We start from the raw sequence: 24,633 nt of genomic DNA, 5'->3' as shown, positions 1-24,633 counted from the left end.
AGAAATGTTTCAAACTAGGCTTGGCAGTCTCAGAGAGCACTCTACCCACAAACCTTTGCTTCATGACATCACATCGGCTTCTTTAAAACAACTCTGATGAGATGTTCATCAAAAGACAAACAATTTTTTAACAGTATGAAATAAAAATTTTCTATGCACATACAATATTTTTTTTATTTTCTACGAGTTTTAGGTTTGTCTGCTTAGGATACTGTAACTTAAACTCAACACAACAAAGAAAAGACAAGGCTGGACATTTCAAATATAGAACACAGAGCTGCAATCCTAATTTTTTTAAATATATTTTTTATTCATGGGTTGGATATAATAAGAACTGCATTCTGTGTTTACAAGTACTATACTTGAGTACTAAATGGTACACTAGGAAATGTGTTCTCCCAGCTGCAAAACCAATTTAAAACCAACTTAAAGTTGTTTGAAACATGGCACCTGGTTTCCATTCACTGGTCCAAGTTCCTTAAGTTGATCTGGTCAGCCATTTTGGATCAGCAATAAAACCACTTGACCAACTTTGACAAGAAGGGCCCTTGACCAAGATTGGTATACTAACTCAGTCAGGTCCTCACCAGCTGTTAACCCACCTAAACTAGTGACCATGTTACACAACACAACTTTTGTGCTAAGTTTAGCATTTTATTGTCAAAACAACTGCCATTTACAATGCACGTCTGTTGACAAATGCAGTTTTTATTCAGTAAAAATATTTAACTCTCATATTTCTGGAAGGCATGTGTTTTTTTCCATGATTTGACTGCAGACTGCAAAGCCTATCAAAAATGTATCGCTACCATTTTTGATCGTTTGGGTATTAAAACATAAATCGAACAAATGAAAGTATTCTTTTAGCAGCATCCTCTTGAAGAAGTACAGCAAGTCAATAATAAGAGAAATAATAAGAGTAATAGTACAACTGGTAATAATAATAGTTTGCATCGGCGTGGGAAGCAGCTCAGCCTTCGTGTTTAAATGCATTCTCACCTGGTATGACAGAAATAGTTTTGAGAGCTCGTAGAACCCTGAAGGTTCTCAGGGCTGACACATTCCCGAGGTCCACAAACTCTGTTACATATCTGCAACAAGGGAGGATCACACACAGAACAAACGGCATGACACAACATACACACACACACACACAACACCACAACACGTACGACACACCACTACCACCAAGCCTGTCTAACGGGAGAAGAGAAAGAGAAACGAAGAGAGGAAGAAGGAAGAGACAGGAGCGTGAAAAAGAGACAGCGAGCGGCGCCCTCTGTTGGCCCTGATGGATGCTGGACTTACCTGGGATCACAGCAACAGTTTTCAAAGCCCTCAGTACCCTGAATGTGCGCAGAGCTGACACATTGCCTAGGTTTACAAACTCTGTAATATACCTGCAGAATGGATCGCAACATAGTTACCAGAGAGAGAGAGAGAGAGAGAGGAGAGTGAGAGACCGGAAAGGAGAAGAGATACAGGATGACAAAGCAGTGAGGGAAGATGGCTCACAGGAAGAATTAGTTGTAAAAATATATGCATCCCATAAAAACAATGCTCCAGGTTCTAAGTTACACAGCATTACTGTAATTACAAATTTAAGACTGGTAAAAAAAATTTAATTATTTGCCACCGCACACATGGATCCATGGCATTATGAGCCTTAGAAACTATTTATTTCTCAAGAAGAGCATGTGAATAGCTCAAATTAAAATCTTGAGAGTTGCTATCTCGTAATTACAGTAATTCCAACATGATGGGATCCCAGCGTAAGGATTTGAATCTTGTGGCACGTATTCCAGTATAATGCCTTGCCCCATAGACTAATAATAGCATTAGTATACTCTTTTCTTTTGATTTTACAAACTGAAGTTGAAATCATTTTCTGTGGCAACCTACTATGTATCACAGATACTCTCTATATAGAGACTGACTGGAAATAAAAAGCAATCAGATATGAACCGATTCTCACAAAATGTCATACAAAATTCATGACAAACATTTAATACACTTTCCAAAGGGTTAAGAGCTTGTTTCTTCTAGTTTTGACATTTTTTCACCATATTTCTAAATTGAACATTTTGCTTTTAGGGGCAAGGGTTGTCTTTTGTAAGAAGAAAATGGCTACCCGCCAGAGGAATGAATGAATGCAGATAGGGAGAGAAATGAAGTGATGGACAGATTAAAAAGAGAGCTATGATTTATATGTACACACACATACACAGAAGTACAGGCACAAGCATTGTCATCTTTGAGTACTGAACTCCCATCCACCACCTATGAGAGGCAGAACAAGAGCCTCTGTCTCTCTAACGGTTGCAGACACACACTCTTTTGTGCAGGCATGACATCAAGGCTCAAAAGTCAATGGTCTATGACCTAAATAAAGGTTTTAGTTTTAGACTGTTCTCAGATATTTACTGTGCAAATAACTTGCATGTTCTGGAAAACTTTTAGGCTTTAAGTAGGTCTTGCCCTCTAATTAGTGGAGAAGCTTGACTCAATCTGGGTGCAAATGAATTTTCATTTGATATTATTTAAGAATTTTCCTAAATAATATCACTATATATTTTTCCAGTCCTTAGTTGGGACCAACTGAAGCTCCTCTCTATAGCCTAAAAGTCAATGCTGCACACAAGAGTTACACACCTGTAAATACTGCATGCAAAAACATATTTTGAAGACAACATTATCAAAATGTTTAATTAATGTTTGAAATAAAACAGGATTATACTTACGCCATAGAGATGACCATGAAATCCAGCCAGTTCCATGGGTCTCTGAGGAAGGTGAAGCCGTCTATACAGAAGCCTCGAGCCACAATCTTTGTGAGTGACTCAAAAGTGTAGATTCCTGTGAAGGTGTATCTAACAGAGTTCAAAAAAGAATGCATATAGGTAAGCGAATGCTTGGAATTTGCTGTATGCTGTCACACTAGCAAAAAATTGATACTTTTCATTATTCAGTTAAATGAATGGTTTGTTTATAATTAATATTTATCTCGCCCTCCCCCACCATATTCTTTTTATTTATTTTGCATTATGGGACCAGCTACAGCAGAGAAGATACATGTGACGCTGCCTTAGAATTTAACCATAATGTCTAAGGAGGCAGCATAATTAAGATGATGTCCTAAAATGTTGCTCACTAAGTTTTTCAAGGACTCCAATGAAACTCCATTAATCCTAGTTACCCCTAAAATAGACCCAGCAATTTCTCTATCCCTTTTTGCTATGCTGCTGCATGAAGAACATCTGCTTAGACAAGACTAGACTAGAATTCTGGAATAGAATGGAATAGAATACTTACTCTACTTGTTTGGACCATTCTGGAGGATTGCTGAATGTCATGAAGACACAATTTGTCAAAATTGTACACATGATGATCATGCTAAAAAGTGTAAGAAGTAGTTAAGGAAATTCTGTGGTAATCTCATAAATATTGATCAGATATCAAAACTATAATGAAAAATAACAATGAAACAATTTCATAAAATGATGTGGTAAATTCTGGGGTCACACATCAGTTGTTGGATGAGGACATAAGCATTAGCTATTTTTCATAAGGAAGTATGTTGTTAGCCTGATATGAATAATTGCCTTTTAATCACTGTCTGTGTCACAGCACAACAAGCTTTAGTTCAGAACTCTCTTTATTATCAAAACATTTAATTAAAATGCTTAAACGATGTATTGTGATACAGATTATAGGGTGCAACTGGTAATTTGTCAGTAATAAATTTGATAAAACCTATAAATTTAACAAAGCATTGTTGTCAGATTTCAGACAGATAGATTAAGCACAGATTAGAAACAAGAACAGTTATTAATAAAACGAACAATGTTTGGAGCACTGAAAAGGATATGAGTGTATCAAAATTTTAATTGCTATTAGCCTGAATAGGCTAAAAGGACTAATGATATATAACGAGGGCGTGGCACTGAAACGGAAGATAGTTTTTCCTTTGTTAAGCACTATAAAGGTCTGAAGAGAAAAAGAGGAAAAGAAGAAAGAAGGAGAGATATTAGTTACATATGTCAGGGTGCATGGTGAGCGAGTCCACACATTCCCAAAAAATAAGTTGAGAAATGTCAATAAACAACATAATTGAAAGGTTAACATGACAAGAACTTTGTCTTTATCCAAAAATGACAGCCACATTCAACATAAATTTACAAACTGTATACAATATTCAAATATACCCATATAAGTTTTTCATTAAAAAAATTAATAAATAAAAAAAGGCTATTTCTAAATCAAGCCTATTAAAACCCATCTATGGATATATTTGCGCAAATGGAGCTAAGACAACTGCAGTGAGCTCTGGCAAAGATATGGACCTCTTACAGGAACTCAGAATGTAATACTAACGCTAATGCTAACCACTAACACTGCGATCCATCAGATGCAGAAGTGCTGACTCCAGATAGTGTGTGTGGGACAGGGAAAAGTGAGAGGGAGGGGGAGGGAAGGAAGAAAGGAAGGAAGGAAGGTGGGTCAAAAGCCCTGCAAAACTGCTTTGATCCTGCATAATGTATTAAAAAAAATTGAAATCTTCATTCACATACTCATCATAGAAACCACATGAATCTAAGTTTACACACATATACAGACTTCATGTCAAAGAAGTAAAATTGTGCTTTTATACATATTTTCAATCATTCCCTATTTCCTTATTTTTCTTATCCCTTTGGTGAATATTTTTTCTTACTTGCTTTATTATTGTTTTTTAATGTTAGTATTATATTTTTTTTAGTTACATTTATTTTTTATTTGCCACTGGGGTACATAAAAAATCTATATTTGAGACCTTTTATAAAAAATAAATTTTTTATCCTTTCTAGCCCTAATATATTTCTTTTGTTTTAAGCATTTTTAGAGTTTTACTGGAAAACAATACAAAAAAAACTGAATAAGTCAATATTTCTTTAAACACATAGAATACTTTACATTGCTTTACTTACACACACACACACCCAATAAAACACCACAGAGAGGAGTGGATGAGATTCTTCCTGCAATCTAATTAGATTAAAAATAGACAGCTGTCTGAAGGAGGACAAAAAAATCTCTCTCTGTTTCTCCATCCCCTAGCTCCTTTTTCACTGCATTTGTCTGTCTGTCTGTGTATTTAATCATGTCAAATACTACAACACACTTAACAAAATCATAAATTAAAAGACACCATGTGTCAGTCAGAAATCACTGTGTCTTCTGTTTGAAGACAGCTGTCATTTTGAAGCACAGAATCCCAAAGCACTAGCAAAAGCTGTGAACCGCCCAAAAGGCTCCACGTGTTACTGAATACTGAGCACTGGTTTCCCCCGAGTCTCTCTCACACACACATACACACCCACACTGCGACAGACTGTGGGCTTCCTCCGCTGGCAGGAGCTCCCACTCTCACAATGCTACACTTTGCCGAGGACATAGCTGCAACTGTCAGTATCCTGGCCTAAAAATCATTCTACTCTTCTCTGAATCTTAATATCGATGAGTGTTAATCAACGATCAATGATCATAACACAAGCATAGTTTCAACTGTAACTCTTGTGTATATAAAAGTTATGCGATTTTGCATATGAGCAGAACTAAAACCTGCTACAAAAACATGGCGCTTAATGGTCATGTACATGTGATAACAGCCTTATGTCAACACCTGCACACACACAATGCAGCCTATTGCTCTTTCCTTGTGACAGCACAAGTGATATGCTGCAAAGCTACTGAAAATTTCATTATCTACAGAGAAGAGAGCCAGAGAGACATGAAGATGTGGACAGAGCTAAGGGATCTGCTGCGGGGAAGGAGGATGAGGGAAGGAGGGAGAAGTGTGTTAGTATTGGGGGTTCAATAGTGGAAAAACTGGATATAGCATCAATGTTGCACTTAACTCCAAGTACATCCGATCTACTAGACATCACTGAGTGCATTTACCGTAAGGCCTTAAATCACCAACACCCCATCCAACCGCTAACCAACACTTCTCAGTCTTTTTTTACAACTTTCACAATGCGCTAAGATGCATCTATCAGTCTATCTTTTAGAGAGTGAATAAAGTTCTAATGACATGACTGAAAATATTTTCAGTATTGCTACATAAAGCCATAGGAGTTATAATAATATAATTATAAAATATGGTACATACAAAATCCATTCACCATCCATTAATATATCTACTAATGAGATCAAAACAGAAAAGTAATATAGATATAAAATATTGTTTAAACAAAATATAATTATTGATAAAAATAAACAATTCATAATAACATTGATTAATAACATAGAGACAAAGTTTGTGAATTATAGTGAAAATACAAATTATAGTGACCCATAACAATAAACTATGCATTAATGTATTTAATAATTTAGAAAATAAAACAATATAATTACTTTGAATCACTTAAAATAATAAACCATCAATTTATTTACCTACTAATTAATTCATAAATCATGAACAAAACATACTCGCTGATCACAGTCACAAATCATCCATTAAAGTAAATCTACAGTATCAGACCTGAACTTTTTTTTAACAACTCTCTCCAGATGTCAAGCCCTCACATACTGCATCCCATATCTCACAATCACATGCAAACAAACACATGTGACTACAGGGCTTCCTGACATCCTGACTGGCTCTTTTACCAAGGGACCAGAAAAACTGCAATTCTGCATTCCTTTTCTCTTTTTATTCCCTTTAACCCTTCCCCACAACGCATGACTCTACCACAGCTGCTGCAGTTATAACAAAACATACCACTTTCCAAGAGGGAGAGGAGGAGGGAGGGCCGGAAAGGAGCTGTAATATGTTGGATGGGACGCGCTGGCAGCAATGCACGTTATTTCTGGTAATGCGAGGTGGATATGGTAATGTGTGCGACAAATGATAAAACCACAGACAAGACCAATATTCTGTTTCCTCTACTAATTTCTCTCAAAAATATCTCCTCAACTCCCACTGAATAACACATGCCACACTGTGCTCGGTTATGTAACACATACCTCTAGTGTACCAACAAGGAGGAACTGATGTGGGTGCACCGCTCCTTTACCCATATACAGTTGTGGCCAAAAATATTGGCCCCCTTGGTAAATATGATCAATGAAGGATGTGAAAATTCATCTGCTTTGTTAATCCTTTTGATGTTTTATTAAAAAAATTAACAAAAATGTATCCTTTCATTGGATAAGAATTTAATACGGGGGGGATACCATTATGAAATAATGGTCGTTCTCAAATACTCGTTGGACACAATTATTGGCCCCCCTAGAAATTCTTATGAGTAAAATATCTCTGAAGTATATTCCCATTCCTATACACAATTTTGAGCACTCCAGCGTGATTATGAACATGAAATTATCCAGCCATGGCTGCCTGTTTCACAGAAATATCACAATTAGAAAAACCAAAGAATATATTTCTGATGTGCAGCAAAAGATAACTGAGCTTCACAAATTGGTGAAGTGGCATTAAGAAAAGTGCTAGAGCAGAGAAAAATCCCATTTCCACCATCAGGGCAATAATTAAGAATTTCCAATCAACATAAAATATTACGAATCTGCCTGGAAGAGGACGTGTGTCTATATCGTCCTAATGCATGGTGAGGAGGTCAGTTTGAGTGGCTAAAGACTCTCCAAGGACCACAGCTGGAGAATTGCAGAAAACAGTTGAGTGTCGGGTTCATAAAACCTTTTAAAATATTGTCAAACAGCACCTACATCACCACATGTTGTTTAAGAGGGTTTCAAGAAAAATTATCCTAGCTCATCCCAAAACAAACTCCAGCATATTAATTTATCAGACACGACTGGAACTTCAAATGGGACTGGCTTCTAGTCAGATGAAACTAAAAATGAGCTTTTTAGCAGCAAACACTCAAGATGGGTTTGGTGAACACAGAGAAAAAAAGTACCCCATGTGTACAATGAAATATATTGCTGTATTTGTGATGTTGTGGGCCTATATTTCTGCTGGAGGTCCTGGACATCTTGTTTAGATACATGGCATCTTTGATTCTATCAAATACCAACAGATAAAAAATCTGTAAGTGACTGACTCTGTTAGAAATCTTATAATGGGCCATGTTTGGATCTTCCAACCGTACAATAATCCAAACACAAACCTAAAAAACAACACAGAAATGGGTCACTGAGCACAAAACCAAGCTTCTGCTATAGCCATTCCAGTCCTCTGACCTGAACCCTATAGACAATGAGTGTCGAGAACTGAAGAGGAGAAGCACCAACATGGAGCTGGGAATCTAAAGGGTCTGGAGTGATTCTGGATGAAGGAATGGTCTCTGATCTCTTGTCAGGTGTTCTCTAACCTCTTCAGGCAAAAATACTTTTTGAAACCTCCATTTGCCAGTTTAACAGACCTGTTAAACTGGCAAATGGAGGTTTCAAAAAGTATTGAATAAAAGGGGGCTGTTAATTGTGGCCAATGAGTAATTGAGAAAAACTTTTATTTCATAATGATATTTCCCCCATTTTAAAGTCGTCTTATCCAATGAAAGGATACATTTTTGTGAATTTTTTAGATCAAAAGAATTAACAATGCAGATCAATTTTCACAGCCTTCTTTGATCATATTTACCAAGGGGGCCAATATTTTTGTCCACGACTGTATATATATATATATATATATACAAGAATGACACTGAGTCTGAAGGGCATTTAAAAAGCCTCTGGAAAAAAGCCACATTACAAATAAGGTTGGACAAAATCAGAAAGACCTTTTCCTTTTATATAATTATATTCTAAATAATACATATAGTATATTCCTTTTATATATCCATTGCTCAGAAGTTTGGGTTTGTTAAAATTAAACATTTTGACATTTTAATTACACTGTAGCAAGCAAACAAACACTATCAATTATATGTGGTTGACTTCTATGATTTATATTTTTATGATTTGAAAGGGACAGTTCACCCAAAAAGGAAAATTCTGTCATTATCGCTCACCCGCAAGTTGTTCCAAACCTGTATGAGTTTCTTTCCTCTGTTGAACATAAAAGAAGATATTGTGACTACGATAAACCCACTGACATCCAAAGCATTTTCTACCACTGTACTATGGAAGTTAATGGGGACCAACTACTGTTTGGTCACCCTCATTCTTAAATATCTTCTTTCATTTTCAGCAGAAGAAAGAAACTCATACAGGTTTGGAACAGCTTGAGGGTGAATAAATAAGGGAAGAATGTTCACTTTTGGGTGAATATTAACTTTACAAGCATTTAAACCCAAAATACACAAAATTGTTGTCATTTTAATCTCAACAAAGATCTTTAGTAACCATACCGTTATGGCAAAGCCTTATACTCATTTGTTACTATATCATATAATCTGTTCATCCATCCAAACAAAGGAATAAGTTAGCAAGTTTGATTCACCAACTTCGATCCTCTCTGCACCTTTCCAAACCTTTCCACCACTCTCTCTTTCCTCCAGCTCTCCCAGAAGCTGAAGAGCGAAGCATTCAGAACACTTCTTAATTCATCTTAGTGAGGAAAACTATATTTCACCTGTATGGAAGATGAATCCTATCAGGGATGATATGGACTCAAAGCTCACTCACTTTTTTGTTCAAATAGAAGGGGTCCAAGTCCTCCAGGGGCACAGCCAACATGTTAGAAGGAACGTCCCCGTAAATAAAGGGCACGCTCTTCCCTGCTTCCAAGTCAGTGTTGGGCTTCGGTTTGTTGTCATCATCGTCATCACGGTGACTGCTATCAGATCTGGGCTTAACAGGCTTCTTTTTCTGCTCCTCAGCGATGCGCGCCTCGATGTTGGCCAAAGATTCTGGGGTAAACCTCTTGAAGCTATCGGGGCCTGGAGGTGCAAGCAGCTGCGCAGCCATATTGTCATCCTGCAGCAGAGTCCTCTTTATTTAGAAGCCAGTCAGGACAGCTAGCTCTAGGAAAAGGAGGGGAGAGGGAGGTACCCGGACAGATCCCGAAAGAGAACAATGAGGAAAGAAAAAGAACAGAAATTAAATTTCAAAATGACGTTTAAGCAAATAATTACAGACAAACAAAACAAACATAAAACATTTCTACTTTACAAGCATATTTGCATGTGTGTGTATTTGCAAACTATCCATTGATTTCAGTGGCCTCTGTTATTGTTCATCCTCTTTTGCAGCTCTCCCTGTTGCTCTTTTTCTCACTCTTACACTCAAACACACACACACACACACATTCATTATGTCCATTAAGAAGAAGATGACCAAGCAGAATAATACCAAATGTGCTGCAGCACTGGAACCTCAACCTGTACGTGTGTGTGCATGAAAGAGAGCGAGAGAGACAGAGAGAATGTACATTAGAGGGTAAGGTCATAACTGCATTACTGCCCTTTTCAACCTTCTGTGATGGCCTGGATTATACTAACTAATATTCCAGCCCATGATGTCATCAAACCCATTCCAAAAACATCATATTAAACATTCAATCAATTCAGAAATATTCAGTCTGTCTCTTCCGGATTTATTATGTAATACCATTGTTCAGAATGAAATCACTACATTTAATCAAGTGTTCGTGAATCACAAATCACAAACTCTCCACTTCATTCATTTAATACTGAGTTTATACATTAAACACACTATGCTTATTATATCGCTTGACCTAAATAATACTGAAAAAAACAACACATTATGTGTCTGTCAATAAAGACTGTTATAAAGACACTATAGGACAGTACAACCAATTTAACAGTGCCCCTTTGCTATTTATGTTTGAAGTGTCAGACCTGATGTATTGACCAGACTGATTAGTCAGCCAATATTTGGCCATTTTGAGATGAACTCTGTCCAAAGTGTTTCAATTCCTAAATCTGTGTGTGTGTGTATGTGTGTGTGTGTGTGTGTGTGTGTGTATACACTTGTGCCGGTATTCGGTAATGCGATATATCACAGTAATGAATATGCACAATATTCTTATCGTGGGCACTTCTAAATACCGTGAATAATTATATATTACAAATTATTCAGAATTTGGAATGCATTTTAAGAATACTATTCCCATCAACTGGTCAAAATGCACAACACCGCTGTATGCTGCTTGATCTGACTCTGTGCGCTCTGATGTAAACAAGCACGTAAGAGAAGCACATTGAGGAACACGTGAGGGACTAGCTGAATGAAAGCACATTCACTCTCTGACAGCAGATGGCGCTAAACTGCAGAAAATGCAGTCCTTACCCTTGAAACACCGCAAATAAACCAGCTGCCCTACTTGCTAAAACATATTTAATCATTTTAAATAGCCAATCAGATTTGTGTATTTGCTATGATGTTCATCACAATGCCAATTACTTAAGTATTAAGTCTTAATAGGCTATTTTAATCTGGACTACAACATGACATAGAAATTGTTTGAAACTGTTTTGATTTTTTTATTGTTAATTTACATTTTACATTAGGGCTTCATTTTTAACATTAATTCATTAGTTAACATAAGCTGCCAATCAAAAAATTATTCTGAACATTCATTCATCTTAGGTATTCCAATATTTAATAACACGTTGATAAAATCTAAAGTCGCAACTGTATTATTTAATGAGCTAATATGAACTAAAACTTATTTTTTAACAAAGATTAATAACTTCTGTAGCAAATGTAGCTATTGCTCATTGTGAATGTTAATGGTGAACTAAAGAGAATCTCACCGTAAAGTTATACCTATGGGTCTTTATAGTTCTTTTGCACTTTAATCAGTGCAAAACTTTTATCTTTATTTTTCTGTATTGCTTTATTGTATTTAAATGTTCAGTTATTTTTGTTATAAGAAAAAAAGTTTTTTAACCTGTTATACTGTATTATGAGCACTAAAGTAAAACTAAATTGCAATACCGTGATAATACCGTTTACCGTGATAAAAGCATGAGCAATTAATCGCAACAGGAAAATTTGATACCGGCATATCCCTAATATATACTCACATAAAGCAGCATGTCACTCTTGCACTCATGACAATTTGTAGAATTTACACACTACATTTGATGTACAACGAGTTAACAAATTAACTTCCCCTATAGAGTTTTGTCTGTGAAGAACTATCCCATTAAAGATTTATAACGAATGTGACGGAAAAACTCTAAATGGCATTAGTACCCTCTCCTGTGTTCCAGGTGTGTGTTGCGGAGTTAGTCCCAGCTTAGTCCCTCAGGCTCCACTAAACTGGGCTTTTCCTTTTCCAGAATGTCCCTTTACAAACATTTTCTATTGCAGAGCTGACTTGCATTCATGGCCCAGTGATCAATGTAAAATGTGTCCTTTTCTAGTACCAAACTAATTAGACAAGCAAAAACAAGAAAAGAATATGAGCACATAAGCACTTTGTATGAGCACACATAACCATTGATGACATGATGCTCTCTTCAACTAATTACTGAAACTGCATGTTTTCAGACCATCATCTCCACATCCACATATCTTAACTCATGTAAGTGCAATATGATGTGTCATACAGACATCACATACTTTCACATTCACTTTCAAAAATATTAAACCTAACAGCCAACACTAACGATTCTCTTTCACTTGTCTTTTTGCAGGATTGTTTTATATAATGTCCAATACTGAATCCCTGTTCTCCATATCCTTAATGACACAGTCTGTTAATTATTTATACACCAAAATGGATTCAGTTAAGTCAGCACCGACAAAATCAATAGTGAAGTGCCCACGGTCACGTGACACTCTTTATGATGGGCGACTTTACCACCATTAAAACAGAAAGCTTCTGATCGACCTATGGCAAGTCATTTTAACATTTAAAACATTAAACTAGCATTTTTTTGTTGTTTACTATAAAGCAGTCTTATAGTTTACATTCCATCAGTAATGAGTTAGTACTTGTTCAGTAAACATAAGTACTAATTTCTTTACTTTTTAGTACAGAAAACAAGTATTCACTTTCAATAAACATGTTTTCAAATCACTGCTTGTACTTGATCCAGTTTTACTAGAACTGCTCAATGTGATGGGTGACTTTATCACCATTAAAAGGCTTCCTGATCTACAGCAAATCTATTATAGCAAGGACTATTAACATTTATTCATGAATTCTGGCATTATTTAGATATAATCTATTTTGAATTACTTATTAAGCAATTATTAAGTAATAATATAAGTGGATTAAGCAATCCAATTGTGAATAGTATTCATATTTTTCATTATTCACTATTCATTATATATAAAATGGCTTTGAAACTATTTCACTCAGAAACTGATAGTACATATTACAAATAATTACTAAGAAAAAGCAAGTAGCATTTAATTAAACATAAAAGTTTTAAGTAAAAGACGGAAATAGTACTCTTGTAAAATGTACTCCAATATAATTTGTTTTATTTATAACTTTTTCATTCAACACTAGTTGTTTATTACATTAGTGACAATTATGTATTGCTTTAATTACTAGCACTTGAACTTACTAGAAACAATAAACTGAATACTTATATAACGAAGTCAATACCCAATTAAAAAAAAAAAAAAAGATACTCGTCTTTATTGGATTGCTTACTCGTTATTTAAAATATGTTTTTAAAAAAACGTATTAGTGGTTTAGTGGTTAATTTTAATGAATGTTTGTTAAACCAGCTTGCCATAGACACATTAGTTTTTTTTTTTTTTTTAGACAAAAGAAATACAAAGTAAACAACACTATGACGTGCGTTTAAAGTTACACACTGCTGTGTCCAACCTCCAAGTCTCCTTCCTGGGATACTGTAGAGACGCCTCAGTTCAAGGTGATACATCAGATAGACAGGCCCTGACAATATATACACACAATGACCTTAACAAAACTACTGCATTTTCTTTCTTGTTTTGCCATCTTTGGTTATAGAAAACGAATATGCTGTTTAATGGTACGACCTCCACTTTTCGATTGCCTCGAGTTAAAACACCTACACGTTAAATCCAGAATAACCGATGCCATTCGATAGGTTAGGCTACTTACGTGCCTTCAAGCAAAGTCATTGCGTGCTCTCATCTCTGGTAATCTGTACGTTCCCGTGACATCGCAAAAGTATTCTTCATCAAGCAAGAATAAGTGTATGTTTTTAGGAAGCCGAGACAAGTCCGCTGTCTTAGATGCCGTCGAGTTTAGCGGCGCTGTCCGTTCAGCACCGCTCAGCGCGAGCTCACGCTTGTCCTCTAGACTAGGTGAAAAAAATCACATCCTGCCTCAAGCCACGATGAAACATGACTTTCCCGTATTTGATGCCTTTAACGAAATTATATGGAAAGCGAACGCTAGCTCTCTGGCACTGTACATCGAGGGGGGTGGGGAGATGCACAGCTGTCACGAGGACGAACCTCGCCGGCCTATCCCGTGTGGAGAATAAAGGCCGTAAAATCTGACTATATGTTTTTAGATTTCAACACACATAAACACACAAATATGTCGTTTTTGACTACATTTAACTATCTCTCCTTTTGCTTTTGTAATACTTGTTTTGTTACACCAACATTAACATACAACCCATTCAGGAAACGGTCCTCGTCATTTCAAAGCAAATATAAGTTATAAAGCATGAGCGATAGCAAGAACATATTAAACCGGTTCATACTTCAGCCCCTCACGGGTATTACGCAATTTCTCCTCCTAACAAGCTTTGCGCATATGAAGGAGATTTACAGATCAGTACGTCCAAGTTTGTTTGTAATTATGGCATCTGTACGTACACGCGTGGGCCCCACGCTCTTGACTGAAATACTGCAGTGGATCTGAGCGGAGCTCGCGCGAAGGCACGAGCCAGCGAATCAATCTGTGAAACATCTACATCTGAACACCACTGACGTCTCAGACAGTCGTGCCTGCGATGTTTTATTATAAGTCTAGATTTCTATCCTGTTGGTTTCAATGGCATTCACATCTGAACACTTCAAGAACATTTGGGACTCTGTCCGCTCCAGCACCACACCCGTGCAGTCAGACCGTCCTTCCTGTGATTTAACCCGCAACAGCGCACACGGTCGGGCGCATCATGCCGCTAACGCCTCAGGGAGGAGTGAATGAGAAAACGGGGGTGGTAGTCCCCGTTTTTAACGGCAAAAACGTAAACGCACCGATTCTAGAAAGACCAGCCCAAAGAAGTATGGCAAGGGTGACTTACAGGGAGGGGGAATGCAGGCGCAGGGGGACTAAAACTGCCACATTAGTGATTTTGACATGTTACGTTACAAAACACTGTCACAAATGACATCTGCTTGCTGAATACTGCGTTTGCGTCTTGCGTCAGTCTGTCCGGACAATATTCCCATGCAATAAAGTTTGCGGCGGTCGTACTTGCCTGTCCCATGGTATGCGTATGTTCTACATTTCGACACACACGCTAATTTTATGTTTCCAGCGCCAGGCCAACACCCTCATTTACCTCAGTCAGACTTTTTCCCTTTGCACAGCCTCTGTTTAATCAATACAATAGCTGTTAGTAGTGACTGGTGTGTTTACTGGCGTTTTCCTGCAGCAAGCCTATCCACATCTGTGAGCAGGAAAGATGCTGAGCGCGAGAGACCGCTCTGCGGCAGATGAGTCCAGGTATGAGACACGCTCAGAACAGGCTTTAAACACCTGAAAAACCACCACACTTGCGCTGTAGACAAGAGAAAGTCTACTTACTTTTTCCGCATTAAGAGAGATACATGTAGATCTTGCGTGCCTAAGGATGTTTAAAAAGACCCAGGAGAAACTGCGGATGTCGCCATATTGTTGCCGCTATCTTCCTTCCCAGTGCGTACGGCTAGCCTGCATAATTGATGACTCTCAGCAAATTGTTAGGGAGCGTCTGCAAGTACCCTACTTCCGACTTCCGTACTGACCGACAGAACGCTGCCACGTAAGCGAAACAGCGCTAAATCGCAATATCAATCACAGTGATCCGAGTCTAATTATCTTTACCACTTCACAGTAACATTAATCTAATCTTCTAATTTCTGTTCCAACAAATGTTAACGGTCTCAAATTATTATTATTTTTAATCGAATCAGGACTGTTTAATCAAAATAAAATAAAAATCTTTCTAAATTTGCCAATATATAATTTAATAATTTTTTTAAATGAAAATTAAATTCTATATTGCAAATTTTGGAAGTTCATTCAGAACACACAATGAACAATATAGAATACAATTTGCTGTCATTTATGGTGTCATCATATGGTACTGGCTTTCAAATTAAATGGTGCTATTTCAGTTTTAGCATACACAAAGAACATTTCAATATCTTCATTATAATGTCTGGAATAATTCTGCTATACACACCTGTTCCCACAAAAAGTTATTTGAGGTTATGTATGCTTTAAAATATCTGTGAAGCACAAAGTCACATAAAAAAATAGTTAACCCCAAACTGAAAATGTAGGCCATCCAATATTTAGATACATTTGCTTCTTCATCAGAACAGATTTGGCGAAATGCATTGCATCACTCAACCAGTCACCTCACCAACAAATGTTCTGCAGCAAACAGGCAACAGTTCAAACATCTGATAAAACATCACAGAGATCTGACAAAGCCATGATTAAGACACTTTTAACTTCAAACCATTGCTTCCAGCAAAATACATGTCTTGTTGCTTTCTCTTGTGATTTAATGCTAAATTTCTCAAAATCTTTTCGGATGAAGAAACAAATTCACCTATATCTTGGATGTTTTTTCAGCAAATGTTCATTTTTGGGTGAACTATTGCTGAGGACAAATGCAGACTTTCCAATGAAATTCATTATTTTAAGTACAGTGGTCAGTGCAAGATTATACTCTGGCATTGTTTGTGGGATTGATTCCAGCAGTGTGGTTGAGGAAGTAGGCACATGTTCAAAGGTTGCAGTCAATAGTTAATCTTCCTCTAATCCTGTTAGGAAGTGAAAGGAAACAACAGCTTTAGTCTACCTCCAACTCCCCCTTCTGGGCCACCTGAGCATCTTTTCTAGTCCTCACTGATGAGCCTCAAGTGGATGAAGCCTTGCTGTGCAATGCGCCACCAGCCATGTGTTTTGTCACTGTCCTTGGTGCTGAAGCCCCACTTTATGCATAAGCCAAATGGGACACAGAGGCATCTTCAAATGACACTGTCTGCAGTGCAGATGAATAAAAGAGTAAATTTTTATGTGTTAGTGATGTATATTTTTATAATGTTGCGTGCAAGTATTACAGGAGCTTACAGCGTCTAAAGATATTACTGTAAACCTAATCTCAAGTAAGAAACTCCTAACTCCTAATCTCAGTCACCACAGAGGATTTTAGGGATAATTGCATTTGTCAAGAAGAAGATAGATAGATAGATAGATAGATAGATAGATAGATAGATAGATAGATAGATAGATAGATAGATAGATCAGATAGATCAGATAGATAGATAGATAGATAGATAGATAGATAGATAGATAGATAGATAGATAGATAGATAGATAGATTTTCTTAAACATTTTTTATTCATTTTTTTAAATCTTAGCCTACTACTTGTTTTAGAATGTACAGCGAACATGTAAAAGTAATGTTTCCATAATGTTTTCAAGAAAATAAATGCTCCAGCAACGAAAGTTGTTATTACTGGGCAGTTACATAGACAGTAGAAAAGCAGGATAAAGAGAGATTTTAAACCTGAGTTGGAAACTAATTCTCTAGAGCTGAGAAAACTTTCAATAGACAAAAATCTCCATTATTAAGATAAAATGTCCATTTCTGGGTTTCTCTCTAGCGAAAGTCATCATAGTTGTGTAAACTTCTATAGCACTGAGTGGGAGTCTAAGAACCACAGATAATACAAAGTATAAGTGTAAACTCTTTTTCTAATGAAAATATAAAAAACTTTCTAGGATATCTTCGAGGGTTACTTTAAGTGAGGAAAAGAAAGGAGGATCCACTACTATTATTTATACACGGACGCCATCTGTCGACAGAGTGGAGTACTGCCTGTCTGGAGTATGTCACATGCTGATCACATGCGTTGCAGTGTTGCCAAGTCCGCGGTTTTCCCGCGGAATTTGGCTACTTTAATACCGTTGCCTCGGGTTGTTTTTCATGTCCGCGGTTTGAAGCGACACAAATAACGTGATATTTAGCACCTAAAATGCGAATTTTACCAGGGAGGGGAACCCGACCAAAAACGTGTTTTTTACCCAATCGATATGCGGTTTTTTTTTTACCGGGGATCCACCCCGAACCGAGATTCGGTTAGTTTCGGTTGAGTTCTGAGTGGAAACTGGGTGGATCTTGTTGTGAAAACCTGGCAACCCTGAGCAATGTCACAAGGTGCGCGCAACAGCTATTCCCTTCTGGTCTACAAAATACAGCTGTTGGTGCTCCAGGTTTGTCGCTAAAAATGACGCGGTTTATGAACGCTTGCGCTTTTTTAGTCAAAGTCCTCACTCTACCTCTGCAAATTGCGGAGGTGATTGGACTTATGTCGATTTACAAACGCGTCTTTCCTTTAATCGTCTATAAATTATCGTTCTCCTACAATGATAAAATGAACGAAAACAAAAGGGAACTATTTCGAAACCTGGAAAAATTCTTCCCCCCGAAAGGCTCTCTGCGCATCCTGGAGGTGGGCTGCGGATCCGGGGCGAACTTTGAGCATTACCCGACGGGCTGCAGGATCACATGCATCGAACCCAACCCGCATTTCCAAAAGTACTTAGAGAAAAGCATGGCGAAGAACGACCACCTCGTTTATGACAGCTTCATAGTGGCGTCGGGGGAGAATCTAAAGGCGGTGGAGAGCAACGCAATGGATGTTGTGGTGTGCACGCTGGTTCTGTGCACAGTCCAGGACACGCAGAAGGTTCTGCAAGAAGCAAAGAGAGTTCTGAGGCCTGTAAGTTTAGGACAGTCATTGCTCAGCTGGAGGAAGTCCAGTATTTTGATGGTATTTCATGGTCTCTCATAACTCCCAAGCCTCAGAGAGTAACTATTGATAACATTAAGTTTATTTACAATGAAAGGTAACAGCATTACGTAACTACACGTAGACTGCGATGAACCCATTAGTTTTAAGTGAAGTGACATACAGCCAACTATGGTGACCCATACTCAGAATTCGTGCTCTGCATTTAACCCATCCAAAGTGCACACACACAACAGTGAACACGCAACCAAATTCAAACCCACAACCTTAGGGTAAAGAGTCAAACTCTCTAACCACTAAGCCACTACTTCCTGCACTAAGCCACAACTTCCCAGATGGCAGATGACTTCCTAGGGCAGATGCTGTTTTTAAATGCTGGAAAATTTTAAGCTAAATAACCTATATTCAAATACACAATTATGGGTTGAGAAATATAATTTTGCTTTATTTTCAGGGAGGTGCATTTTTCTTCCTTGAACATGTGGTGTCTGACCCCTCAAGCTGGATTTACTTTTTTCAACATGTTCTTCAACCATTCTGGTAATATAAAAGCACACAGTATTTATAAAATCACCATTATATTTTACTTATAATCTCCACTGAATTTTAATCACTTTTATAATAATAATAATAATAGTTATTTATATAAAGCTGAAGTAAATAAAATTATGGTAAATTTCTTATATTTCTGCAAACATAAAGCTAAAAGACTATGTTATAGCTTTGAAAAAATATAAGTTGGTAAAATGCCTGCGTAAATATAGCAAAAATATATGCAATCACCCACACATAACCAAACCTTTTTTTTTTTTTTTCTTTCTTTTTACTTTGAAACCATACTCTTAACATTTTACATACTGTTGGAATACTTGTAACAATATGACCATTGACCACTGTAGAATAAGAAAGTCTATGCTTTACTTGTGTGTTTGTCAGGTATTATTTCGGTGATGGCTGTGAGACAACCCGTGCTACTTGGAAGCTGCTTGAGGCAGCTGGATTCTCGGACCTGCAGCTACGTCACATCCAAGCTCCTCTGTTTTTTATGATCAAACCACATATTGTTGGTTATGCAGTCAAATGATGCCAATTATAAAAAAAAAAAAAAAAAACAGCAACAACCTACATTCAAAAAGAAATCATTTCACCATCTACTTTTAAATGTTTTTGTATGAAAGACCAATTTGTATTAAACCATAAAATAGAACGTTATTGTTTAATGTGCAAAATCTCAAGACTGAATTGTATATTTTATATGACTGTATCTTGATGCATGAGTATTCCGTTTGTAAAACATTACTATTATGTACAAAAATACAAGCAGGTAAAAAAAAATTATAATAATATTTTTATCTATATAAAAAGGCATTCAGAGATAAATAGAGGCCAGCTTTTGTGTTGTTGTGGTTATTGTATAAACGAGCTATACTGCCATCTCGTGGTTAGGAAAAATCTTCATTTTGACTTCATACTGTACTGAATACTTTTGTAATTAATTAAAATTGCATAAATACTCAAAAGACCACTTTGCATTCTCCACATTTAAATTTTTACAGACATATATTTTTTACCCAATACTTCTGACTATTAAAGTTCCTGTTGTTAAACAGATGGTACAAAAAGAAAAGAAAAAAAGTTATCAATTAGAAAACAGAACAATTGTTCTATCAAATTGTTCTATTTTCTATCTATCAATCTATCTATCATCATCTTGTCAAATGCAAATATCCCCAGCTGATGACATGTCTTTCTGAGGAAAAACTTTCAGCAGACAAAAACTCTATTATTAAGATAAATCGACCGTTGCCAGGTTTCTCACTAGTGGAAGTCATCATAGTTGTGTAAATATCAATATCAGTGGAAAAAAAAAGAGAGAGACTGATAATGGCAACCAAAGTTCTGTCTTGATTGGATCATATGAATCAATTATGTTGATTGGTTAGATGCCATGTGAATATTGGAAAGCATGTGGAGTCGACTAATAGCAAGATTAGCCCGACATTTGAAATCGCTCACTTGTACACCAAGTTTTCAGTGCATTATAAGTCTTGCCTGTCACACAGGGGCTACCGCTTGCTCTTGCATAAGCTTGCTGAAAGAACTGTCTCAACAGATCCTTAGTAGCAACACCCTGTTTAGATAGGTATCTGAGGATACATAGGTGGAGCGGCGCCCAAGATGAACGGGGCTTTTACCAACTCAAGAAAGGGCACGAAGCAACCGCCCAAAACCCTCACCATATAGGATTTTTAGAAAGATCGCAGAATATTAGTGTGTGAACTTACCACAGTGTGGATTTCAGAAAGTGCGCAAAGGCTTCACGTGCACACTTACCATAACATGGATTTTAAAAACCGCTCTAAGGGGGGTGGGGGGCTCTTGTGGCACTCTGATAGAGCAGCTCATAGATGGAATGGTGCATCCCAAAACAATATGTTGATGAGTCTTCAACTCGATCTATGGTAATAATGCTGGACCGCTCTGGGGGGGAAGAACAGAGAACTCAATCTCACATGAGAGGAGAACTCAGAATTCAGGAAGAGAGTAGCGCACTCATAGGCGACCATTTTTTGGTAAAGGGGAGCACTGCTAAACTACTACGAGAACCACCCAAATAGCCCTTAATGTTGAGGGAAGCGATGCTTGGAGTGTATAAGTAAAGACACACTGGCTGAGTGGAGCCCAAGGAACCCAGGTCTAACCAACTCAAGGAAAAGGGATAAAGCTGAGCGCATAACCCTTACCTTACAGAATTTCAGAAAGTGCGCAAAGTCTTGTGTGCACACTTACCACTTATGCAGATTTTAGAAAGTGTGCAAGTTGTTCAACGTGCACACTCACCACCATATGGTTTTCATAAAGTACACTGAGCTTAGTGTGTGTACTTAAAGCTACCTAAGCATCACAGAGGTGCCGAACCGCACAGGAGATGCATGCTAAAAATTTGCAAACCTCTAATGAGGGGAGCATCACCTGAGACAGCATATACAAGAAAATTCCCGCAACAGCCACCTCCACTTCCGGCTCGATGGGTGCGTGCTCTTAGCCCAAACAACCAATGCAGAGATTGTGTGTGTCATCGGGTATCAAATAACGATGACATGGATTCACACATCCTCTAAACGTTTTGCTAGTGTTTGCTTTGCAAGGAGGAAGTCTTAATAGACTTAACATCTTAAGAGAAGATGCTTCCCCCATGGAGATATAGCATGGCAGGTCTATTTAACAGGTGGCAACTTCTCATAACCATTCTCACGCATCCCCTCGATGTTGGCATAACTAGTATGCTGGAATCTGTGGATGCGGATGATAATTATTTTTCTTATGTTTTGTTTTAAGCATTTTTTTTAAGCCGGAATGCAGCATAAGCAAAAGGAAATTTCCTGTCAGATCCTTTCCATGTTATCAACGCGATGCATGCATTCAGCTCCCACGGGAGGTAAACACGCTCCGCCCACTCACTAGATTACCACAGAAATCAAGCATGAGCAAAAACTGCTGCCTCATATGCATCGCTATTCCCGTGAGATGCAAATGCACTCATGCAAATGTTGTTACAATCTCTGGTAAATAGTGAAATACATCCCCTCAGAGTCTCGCAAATGCATCACAATGAGTGCAGCAGAGTGCATCCTACTCCCTCCAGAGCTGAAGGCTTGTGCTTGCTCTTCACTGCACACACACACACACACACACACACCACAGTGTGCGAGCCGTGTGAACTGCAGGTATCAGACCAAAGCCTCTGATGAGAAACATGCACTCCTAAACGCTGTACGCTTCAAACAAAACAGTCAATGAAGACAAAGAACAGAATGACGTGTTCTCCCGGCGCCTATTTATCTATAGTCGCACTGGTAGTGACGTCAGGGGCTGTCGCCGTCCAACTTGGTGGTGTTTTTTCAATGAATGCTTCAGACATGTCACGACGAGGCTTTCACCATAGCGATCCCTAGAGGACACAGTTCGAAGTTCCCTTGAAAGGGAATATTTTTGATTGTATATTTGTAACAACTGGATGATTTGCATGAGTTGGGAGGAATGAGGTGTGATCCGGGAGGTGCAGGAAGTGAGGTGGATGAAGGAAATGAGATTGAGGTAGGAAAATTCAAACAACGAAGAATGGAGGATAGTGAATCGGGGGGAAAAAATTAAACAAAAGCAGAGAGAATCTGATGGAGAAAAGGGAGAGGAAGAACAAAGTTCTGAAATTAAAGTTATTCTGCGATTTCAATCTCTCTGTTCATCAAATCCCTTGAAGGGCCAATTGGGGGCTGTATAATTTTAAAACAAGCAGCAAATTAATTGAAGTCATGCCAAATTTGAGTGACGACATTGAGGAGCTGAATGATATGATTATCAACATAATACATGAGTCAGCAGAGGAAAAAATAGGTAAAACATCTGGAGCAAAGAAGAAGAAAATGGTACCATGGTGGTCTGATGAGTGTAGAGAGGCTGTTAAAAACAGGAATAAAGCCTTTAAGATTGTTAAATCTAATCATTCATTTGATAATTTATTGGAGTATAAAAGAGCACAGGCTAAAGCCAAAAGAATTATAAGAGAATCTAAAGGGAAATATTGGAGAGATTTTTTGTAGTAATATTGCAAGACAGGAATAAAAATGAATGACATATGGGGTATGATCAGAAAGATGGGTGGCATAAGAAGGGACTTTTCACTACCAGTATTAAGAGATAATAGCACTGAGGCACTAACCAGTAGAGAAAAAGCTGAGATGCTTGCAAAATCCTTTGTAAGGATACATAGCTCACATAACCTCTCCAGTGAAGAGCTAGCTACTTATAAGAATGAGGATCATTGAAGAAAATAAAAATATGCTGGGGATAAAAGTGATGGGGGAGAGCACACTAGATGCAGATTTCACACTGTTTGAACTAAAAAGAGCATTGATAGGTGTTAAAAAATACCTCACCAGGGAGAGATGGGATATGATCAAAAAATGTGATACTGGTTTTATATAACAAAATTTGGGAGCAAGGAAAACTGGGTGGACTGGGCCTACTGGGTGGAAAAACTCCGTAATAGTCCCTATAGAGAAACCAGGAAAGGATAAAATGAATGTCAAAAGCTACAGACCAATAGCATTAATTTCTAAGCTATGTAAACTCATGGAGAGGATGATTACTAAAAGGTCAGTGTACAAATTAGAAAGCAGAGGGTTGATCACACCATATCAGAGTGGATTCCGTATTGGAAGAACAACTATGGATCATGTAGTGTGCCTGGAGAATGAGATACGTAAAGCACAAGTAAACAAAGAATCTGTTTTGGCAACCTTTTTTGATGAAGAGAAGGCTTATGACATGCTGTGGAAAGAGGGACTTTAAATTAAGTTTAATAAAATGGAAATGGAAATGGGAGGTAAAATGTTCAACTGTTTTTTGGGGGGGGGGGGGGGCGCTCGGTGTTCATCTTCAGTTCTCTCTTCACAGCAGTTCAGTCAGTGTAGTGTTTGAGTAAATGAATTACTCTGGGATATTGATTTGAACTCCGAGGGAGTGTCAGCCTCATTAAAAAAGTTAACAGCTTAAGTCATTTGTGGATTAATGCGTATTGGAGACACAAACCGTTTAAAACGATTCAGTTGAACTGGTTCAAAAAGATCTGGTTACATCGAATGATTCGTACGCGAACTGGATATGACAAACTGCTTTGTTTTGAACTCTCTCACAACAGACACGGAAGAGAAGACCATGCTGAATAAAGTCGTAGTTTGTGCTATTTTTGGACCAAAATGTATT

General features: G+C 37.6%; 2 protein-coding genes across 3 annotated transcripts in view; one reads left to right on the top strand and one right to left on the bottom strand.

Moving 5' to 3' along the window:
* Positions 1-15,770, bottom strand: part of LOC132161040 (sodium channel protein type 8 subunit alpha-like) — a 55,368-nt gene extending 39,598 nt beyond the window's left edge. The window contains exons 1-6 of one of the 2 annotated variants that reach the window (XM_059570817.1): positions 15,644-15,770; positions 9,589-9,926; positions 3,869-3,987; positions 3,313-3,402; positions 2,742-2,870; positions 1,309-1,400 (exon numbers count right to left, since the gene is read on the bottom strand). In XM_059570817.1, coding sequence (XP_059426800.1) covers positions 1,309-1,400; positions 2,742-2,870; positions 3,313-3,402; positions 3,869-3,987; positions 9,589-9,870 — 712 coding nt within the window. In that variant the 5' untranslated portion in view covers positions 9,871-9,926; positions 15,644-15,770. Of the gene's footprint in view, positions 1-999; positions 1,260-1,308; positions 1,401-2,741; positions 2,871-3,312; positions 3,403-3,868; positions 3,988-9,588; positions 9,927-15,643 lie in introns of those variants that run through there. The other variant, XM_059570816.1, reaches the window with a different exon arrangement.
* A 2,262-nt stretch (positions 15,771-18,032) lies between these two features.
* LOC132160504 (N6-adenosine-methyltransferase TMT1A-like) lies at positions 18,033-19,988 on the top strand. The gene is made up of 3 exons (XM_059570176.1): positions 18,033-18,837; positions 19,322-19,407; positions 19,804-19,988. The coding sequence occupies exons 1-3, from the start codon at positions 18,343-18,345 to the stop codon at positions 19,949-19,951; spliced, it is 729 nt and encodes a 242-aa protein (XP_059426159.1). The 5' UTR covers positions 18,033-18,342; the 3' UTR covers positions 19,952-19,988.
* Positions 19,989-24,633: the final 4,645 nt, after the last annotated feature.

The sequence above is a fragment of the Carassius carassius genome, chromosome 17, assembly GCF_963082965.1.
Source record: "Carassius carassius chromosome 17, fCarCar2.1, whole genome shotgun sequence".
NCBI classification, from domain to species: Eukaryota; Metazoa; Chordata; class Actinopteri; order Cypriniformes; family Cyprinidae; genus Carassius; species Carassius carassius.
The sequence above is the reverse complement of the archived record's forward strand: the minus strand, read 5'-3'. Positions and strand labels throughout refer to the sequence as shown.

What these genes read in the sequence shown, in the direction of transcription:
- LOC132160504 (XM_059570176.1), top strand. Translation starts at nt 18,343, where the DNA reads ATGACGCGGTTTATGAACGCTTGCGCTTTTTTAGTCAAAGTCCTCACT. An exon ending in CAAAGAGAGTTCTGAGGCCT is followed by an intron (nt 18,838 to 19,321) that starts GTAAGTTTAGGA and finishes CTTTATTTTCAG; the next exon opens with GGAGGTGCATTTTTCTTCCT. An exon ending in CATGTTCTTCAACCATTCTG is followed by an intron (nt 19,408 to 19,803) that starts GTAATATAAAAG and finishes TGTGTTTGTCAG; the next exon opens with GTATTATTTCGGTGATGGCT.